The sequence below is a fragment of the Solanum tuberosum genome, unplaced genomic scaffold (assembly GCF_000226075.1).
Source record: "Solanum tuberosum cultivar DM 1-3 516 R44 unplaced genomic scaffold, SolTub_3.0 scf00494, whole genome shotgun sequence".
NCBI lineage: Eukaryota > Viridiplantae > Streptophyta > Magnoliopsida > Solanales > Solanaceae > Solanum > Solanum tuberosum.
In genome coordinates, this window is record NW_006239417.1 from 296,168 (window position 1) to 303,999 (window position 7,832).

A 7,832-nucleotide genomic window follows, 5' to 3' on the forward strand; every position below is an offset into this window, starting at 1 on the left:
CCCTATCTTAATTCAAAATGTTATAAAATATCTAAGCAATTAAATATTAAATAATAATTATATCATATTATATTAAATACTAAAATTGAAAAGGTGTTTTAAAATGCATTTTAAGAATGTCTCTCCATTCTCCAACATAACTTTTGACCTTTTTACAGAATTCTAGGTAAACTTTTGGCTTATAAATATCATGTGCATGAGGTAAAATTATTATTGGCAAATACATAAGCTAATTCGCCTTTCATCGCTTAGAAGAAAAACTAAACTGATTTCATCAATTACAAAAAATTCTTAAGCATGAAAATCGCAGATTAAGGTAGAAGGTTGTAATGGAGTGTTCTCTTGCTTTCCGAAGGGTTTAGACTTAGTGGTGTCTGTCGTAGTAGTACTCTTATTCTTGTACTGTCTTTCTTTTCCTTTCTACCACCAATTGTTTTTATGGTGTTTCAGTTATTGCACTTTTTGTTGTTGTTGTGTTGTTATTGTTTTCATAATACTTGTTATATTATATTTTGTCAGCACAATTACTTTCCTCTCATGGTCTGTGCCTTTTGTTTTTCCTCTTTAAACTTGTACCTTCCGAATTCCGAATATGGATACCTTATTGATTCTATATTTATTTTCAATCTATAATCTATATGAATAAAGTCTTGCGAGTGATGTGTATGTTTTATTTTTCTTCTATTTTTTGTGTGATTTTTCTCTATTAGACTTCACAAATCTAATTTTTATGAATTTTTTTTATCATTATCGTAAGTATGTATTGTTATTTGGTTCAAATTAGTCATGTGACTTTATTGGAAGTGTGTTAACCACTAAACAAAGTTAAAAAATTACCGATAATAGCTTCAACGAAATTGATTTACCGATGGTAGCTTCAAAGGAATTGATTTTAAACATTACAATGTGCCCCTCATTTGGTGTTTCTTGACGCACATTAAAAATATTACTCACTTCACGAGATTTGCATAAAATTTTAATTGTTCTAACGAATCTATAAAAAATCACATGAAACACACGTGTCAAGAGCTAGTTATATTAAAAGTGGGAAGGTTTTGAGTTCAAAGTTAAATTACGAAAATGTTCTTTTCTTATTTTATAAAATCATCTCTTTATTACCTCATACCACTTCAATTACATAAATTCTACATTAGTTAATATTAGTAATATCCATAACTCTCAAACTTTTCATATTCATTATAACCTCCAAATATTTATTTATCTATCTATAACTTTTCTTCTTCTTTTTCATTTTTTACTGTGATATAAAATTGGAATTATTGAAACTTGATGTCTAATTGTCTATATATACAATTCCTGATCTGTGCTACAATACTCACTGATTATTGGTTTTGTTTCATTTGCAGATTCATCTTCTTCTTTTGTTGTTGGTTTTTCATCAGCTATTTTAGGTTTGGTTATATGCTTCATGTTAATTGATCACTTCTTGTGGTTTGATTCCATTTTGTTGTTTTTTTAAGTGTTGATGTTTCTTGTATATATATGTATGTATTCTTTATTTATGTCTATTAATTGGAGTCTGCATAATGCGAAGAAAAGCGAGGCCTCTGAGTTTTTCTATGTTATGTTCTTGAACTTCTCAACGTGTACAAGGTAAGAACTCTCACCTTTTGAAAGTAATCTTTGTTTCGATTCGATTCAATTTACAACATACTACTTAATTAGTACATGGTGAATTTCTTCTATATGTTCTTAGATATTTGTTTCACTTCAAATGTTACCCTATGTTTTAGTAGTAGTATTACAATGGTATAGCCCTTTTAATTTGTTCCGATTCAATTTGTTGTGTCTATTATCATAGTTATTTCATGAACATTTAAAACTGTATTTTACATAAATTTTGCAAGAAAGTTGCTTTTATGTTTTTTCAAGTTTATTACAGAAAGTATGATGTTATATTGTACGCTTTAATTTAAAAAATATTTTTTGTAAATTCGTTATTATACATTAATGTTTTTTTTTATTACTATACCATAAAAATTATGTTCTACAGATACATAACCTACACTCTCCTATTCCCCTCCGCCGACACTGCAAGAAAAAGATGAATTACATGGGGATTTTCCTGGGAATTAGTATGAAAATTTGCAGGAAAATAATATTCATGTGGATTTTCATACTAATTCCTAGGAAAATCCCCATGTAATTCACAGTTTTCCTGTAGTGTGAACTCAATTATGTTCATAATGTATCAATTCATATCTTTGAAAAATTATTTTTTTCGCTTAAAATAAATATCTTTATTGAAGAAGACAATTAAATTTCTCACTAATAATAACTACAAATGGTTATTTTATCTACTTAAAATTATACTTAATTATTTTATAATACAAATTTAGTAAAATATAGTAATTAAGCGTAGATTCAAAAAACTATAATTGAAGTTTTCTTTAAATATAATCAACTAAATAGATTAGTCTATATAATGAATATTTTTCAAGAGAAAAAACGATGTAATTTTAAAAATTAGATATTTATAAATAAATAAAAAATAATTGATGATAAGACATTATAACTATGCCATGAATAACACATTAATTTTTTATATTGTAAGCATTCCAAACAAGAATTAACATAAATAGAAAATGGTAAAATTATTTCACATATTTTAACCATGGATAAACATTAATTCAGTTACTCTAATAATCTAATTAAAAGACTGTTTCAAAACAAATAAATAAATGACCACTCAATACCTAATTATCAATTAGAATACTTTAAAATAGATATATTTTATGTATGATACTATATTAAATTACAATATGTTTAATATATATAAATAAAGTATAACATAACTAGGATATACAATTTTTAAAAATTATTTTCATTTAATATAGAATTTTCTATCAAAGGAGACAATTGAAATTATATACAATTCTACCATGACTAATAGGTTGTTCATACAATGTGTGCGCACTTTTCTTTGAAGAAGAGAATAAGAATATAATTTTGAGAATTAGATGTTTTAAATATGAAAAAAAGATACCTCAAAGAACGTATCAAATTTGTATATTCTAATTGTTCTAAGCAAAAATATATTAATTTATAGTAATTATTAAAATTATTTAACCATTTCTAACCACCATGATTAGTTACTTCAATTATATTAATTAAGAAGATGTTTCAAAATAAAAATAGAAATAAAATCATATACATATGTATGTATAACCCAATTCTTAATTAAATAATCAATAAATTTCATATATATATATATATTAGAAATGAGAATGAGGGAGCTTCGGATCAAGAGATTACTTTGGTAATTATAAAATTTTTGCGCCAATTAAATTTCTCCCGGTGGTGTTAACCTGCAAATTAAATTCATATTTTTTGTTTTTTCCTAGATGGTCATGTGGGCTCGTATCATAAAGTTCTTTAGTTGGAAATTCTGTTCATTTTGGTAACTAATTTTAATATTTGTTTTGTTTTAATTTTCTGAACTCCTATATTAAAAATAGATATTTCATCTGTTTAAAAATCTTAAAATTTGATTATTATTGTTCTATGTAGTAAAATAGAAAATGGTCTAAAGCACACACTCCAACTTCACAGGTGTCCTATCACCCCTGAACATTTTATTTCTCTATTTAGTACACACGTGATTGCTGATCAGCACACATAAACCAATATATTGACTAATGTGATTTGCACGCGTGGGCCCCACTTCAACCTTTCCTTTTCCCTCCTAAAGATCGAACGGCCTCACCCCTTTCCCCCAATTCTTTCTTTTCTCCTTTTACTCTCCCTCACCAAAGTGTGATTACAACATCTAAATACACATCTCTGATGATGATCCAAGCATTATTGTATGTATTTTCAACTTGATTACGTAGTTTATCAACTGATTCAGTAAATGTTAGTTCTTTGTCCCTTATAAAGAGAAGCAAGAATACAAGGGAAAAAACATACACCATAGCAGGGGAAAGACCAAAGTCTTGTTTTCGAATTTAATTTCGACCAAAAAGTTTACAAATTCAGCAAAATTTCATGTTTGCATCTCACTACAACATTGAGCATTGAGTCTGATTCATCGATTCAAAGCTTATTCAAGTTTTCATTTGTCATTTTTAATGAATTTAGAGAAAATTCAAAATTCAAATTAGAGAACCTAAATAAGAAATTAGAGCAGATTACAAACCCTAACTTCAAGATTTAGACTAGAAATGAATATACACAACTAAAACCTAGCCATTTTTGAAAGAAAATCGTCAATATATTGAAGAAGGAACAAGGTTTAATGGTGGGGAAGAAGGAACAGAAGTGATGAAGAGTTGGACTATCTTATTGTACGATATGTACTATACTCTCTTTTGTTTTCCTGTAAGAATCCTTAGTCTTGAAGACTAATATATCTATGTTGATCAGCATCCTTGCTCCCTTCCCTCAATTATGTGCTACTGCAGGTATGGCGCTCCTGAAATTCTTCTACTGTCACCCATATATGGTCCTGCTGTCGGTACGTAAAAGATACACACTATCTGTTTCAGCTATTTCTTTCTGGATGTATATTGATTATCTTTCAATACTCGGCAGATATGTGGGCAATGGGTGCTAGAATGGCTGAGTTGTTTAGTCTTCGTCCTCTGTTTCCGGGTTCAAGGTATGCATTTGAGGTTATAATATTGATTTCTCTGCGATCTGCATAGAAATGTATATAGAAGAGGAGAGGGAGGGATGGTGGATTGAAATTTCATTTGCAATCCCTTTACGTAATGATGACAGTCGGCTGTATGCTTCTCTTCTTTGGGTGCAGTGAAGCAGACGAGATCTACAAAATATGCAGTGTTATAGGGACCCCAACCAAGAGGGACTGGGCTCAGGGACATGAACTTGCTAGTTCCATCTGCCAGTGAAAATGCTATTAGTCTAATCACGGTATGAAGTGGCTAAATACATTCGTATGCCTTTCTTAATTGTTCGCAACATTGACATATATGCAACCTTTCTGAATACACTTCTAAAAGGGAATGGAATATCTGATAGCTTGTCATTTCATCTTTTTCTGTTACTTGCTGCAGTCTCTTTGTTCATGGGATCCTCGTAAGAGGCCGACGGCAATCGATGCTCTTCAGCATCCTTTTTTCTAGGTGGACAACTCCTTCCATTTTTTAACTTAATGTACATAAGTCAGTGTCTGTCTTTCTATTAAATTAGATGATATCATTTGTGATGTGGCAGAGTTGCTTTTATGTACCTCCATCACTACGCACCAAGGCTGCTGTTGCTAAGACCCCTCCTTCTGGTTTGTACTGTCTTCTATATTGCTAGTAAGGAAACCTGGGTTTTATGTTGTTACGATGAACTTAAATGGACTTTTTTATCGTAGATGTTGTGCGGGGTGCAGTTAAAGAATACAAGACATCAAATGCCTTAGAAGGTGAGAAAGCAAGTGAAAGGATGTTTTGAAAATGAATAATAGCTACTGATTTATAAGAGTGAATTCTTCCTATTGATGTCATCCATGACATCACTATGTGTCAAAAATGTCAAGGTTAAACATGTGAAACCATTTAATGGTTTACCTAAATTTCACCTACCAAGATACTATGTTGACTTTTATTTTACACTAATTATCTTCCTACCAAATCTTCGTATTAATTCATCTTTCATTGAGTTTGATTCCACAAGAACCAAACCAACTCTTTCACCATCACTACGCACCAAGGCTGCTGTTGCTAAGACGACTCCTTCTGGTTTGTATTGTCTTCTATATTACTAGTAAGAAACTTGGGTTTTATGGTGTTACAATGAACTTAAAAGGACTTTTTTTATCGTAGCTGTCCTGCGGGGTGCAGTGGAGCAGAAGTACAAGTGGTCATCTGGGTTGTCGCACAATCCCAAACCTAGCAGCAACTTCTCAACTGTCAAGTCACAGCTGCCGTTTAACGCAGGTGATTATAAGAATTTAAAGGATTTTACTGTGATCCAGCTAAATCTGAGGCCTCCTATTCTCTGGACTAACTATTTAATATTTTTCCTTCCTGAATTTAACCGTGAAAGAACCATCCATCCTTTTAGCTGCGCACAAAAGCTTGCCTTCTTTATTCTGATTCTTATTCAATTGTTTCCCACTGAAATTGTGTAACAGGTGTACAAAGGAAGCTGGATATGAATTATCAGGTATGTTATCCTTGGAAACAACCTTTTCTTATTTTTCCCATCTGATAGACGAGACAAATGTTGTGGCTAGATGTAGGGGTATTCTACCTGAATCTAATTTCTGCAAACAATTGTTCAGCAGTCTTTGTGCTTTCAATATTTTTGTTTAGTTTTTGGTGATACTGTTACATCTACGATGTTTTGAATAATGTATTTCCTTGTTTTGCTTGAATAAATGGTTTTCCTCAACACTCACTGATAGTATGTATACATTGCATCTTTTGTACATAAATTAAGTTGCCCAATAGTCAGTTAGCACAACAAGGAGACTTACACTACTCAGATTTCTAGTATTGATTACACCACTAACAAAAATCATCTATTTATGGAATAATATATCGCATTATTCCATTATGGAATAATAAGTAACAACCATCAAAACAAGATATAAAGATCAATTCAGAACAAAGAATGATTATATAAATGAAGCAACACAAAAGAGTTTTGTTTCCACACTTACACAATTGATCATTAAGCTAAAGCTCGATATAACTAACGAAAAAATATATGAAAAAATAAAGATCTTAAAGATCTAGTTGATTCCTCATGTCAACTCGAAAGCAAAATCTTGAATGGTTTCTCCCAACGTATCGAGATGACGTCATTTTCTTTGAGATTCCTCCTTTTGACAAAATCCTTTGTCCATGCTTTGACAAGGTGAAAGCTATTAGTTGACCATTTTTTAAGAGTCAAAATATGGCTTGTTTGTGTATCCATATCATATACGGTAACATCAACTTCACACAATTGTTGGCAAATTATGCTCTGTTCTTCCTCGTTCATAAAGGGTAATATGTAATTATTCACGTCTTGTCGAGATAGTAATAGCCTTGAAGCTCCATTCACATCGCTTCTAGTTAGCTTCTTTGTTATCCAGTTACCCAATGCATTAACCTCCCGACTTGATGAAGCAAAAACAGAAGAATGTTGACTATCAATGGAAGATTGGGCAGTCGAAGAGGTGTTGGGTAGGGATGGCGGAGGAGTATTGTTTGCAATTGGTTTTGAGTTTTCATGAACTCGTGTAAAGAGAGTCAAAAAAGGTGAATTAGGATGGTCCTTGCCGCCATCTATGGAAGAGAAATCTACTGTAGTAGTAATTGGTTTCGAAGCAGCAAGATTTTCAGAAACTTGGGGAAAGAGAGACAAAGTAGTATTAGAAGACGAGTAGTGATGAGGAAGAGAATAGCTAATTGGTTGGGCATCAATAACACTGTCTTCCGAAAATGGCAGAGACATTAGAAAATCGTCGGAAAATTGATCACCAATTTCCATAGCGTAACTAAGAGAAATTGATCATCCTTTTATAGATTTGTATAATTTTCCCATTTTGGATCAAAGTCGGATTCTGTGTTAAAAAGGAAAGGATTGGCAATTTTAGTTCTATTTTTGGTATATTTATTTAAGTCAAAAGAGTTTAAAGTTTGTTCACGTGTAAATGTTACCAATTAACTAATTTATTATCCATTTCATAGTCGGATTCTGGAGAAAATGATCAAAATGGTCCTCCATGTATAGGGGTTAATTTATTTTGGTCATTTATATATATCACCTTATCCAAATAGTCCTTAATGTATATAAAAAGTGTATTATTTTAGTCTTTAGCCCTAGAAACTAATACTCCCTCCGTCCCATTTTATGTGGCAACATTT

At 31.1% G+C, this 7,832-nt stretch overlaps 1 protein-coding gene across 3 annotated transcripts; it reads left to right on the forward strand.

Moving 5' to 3' along the window:
• The first annotated feature begins 4,546 nt into the window (after window positions 1–4,546).
• Window positions 4,547–6,206, forward strand: LOC102582843 (cyclin-dependent kinase F-4-like). Of its 3 annotated transcripts, XR_368690.2 has the most exons (6): window positions 4,547–4,621; window positions 4,775–4,896; window positions 5,040–5,108; window positions 5,200–5,263; window positions 5,799–5,912; window positions 6,110–6,142. XR_368690.2 is itself a non-coding variant. In XM_015303947.1 (3 exons), exons 1-3 carry the CDS (start codon window positions 5,176–5,178, stop codon window positions 6,184–6,186), a joined length of 279 nt encoding a protein of 92 aa, XP_015159433.1. In that variant the 5' UTR covers window positions 5,115–5,175; the 3' UTR covers window positions 6,187–6,206. The 3 variants fall into 3 exon arrangements, 2 of the variants coding, with proteins under 2 accessions (XP_015159433.1, XP_015159434.1); XM_015303947.1 differs by lacking the exons at window positions 4,547–4,621; window positions 4,775–4,896; window positions 5,040–5,108 and having other exon boundaries at window positions 5,115–5,263; window positions 6,110–6,206; XM_015303948.1 differs by lacking the exons at window positions 4,547–4,621; window positions 4,775–4,896; window positions 5,040–5,108 and having other exon boundaries at window positions 5,115–5,263; window positions 5,817–5,912; window positions 6,110–6,206.
• The last annotated feature ends 1,626 nt before the right edge of the window (window positions 6,207–7,832 follow it).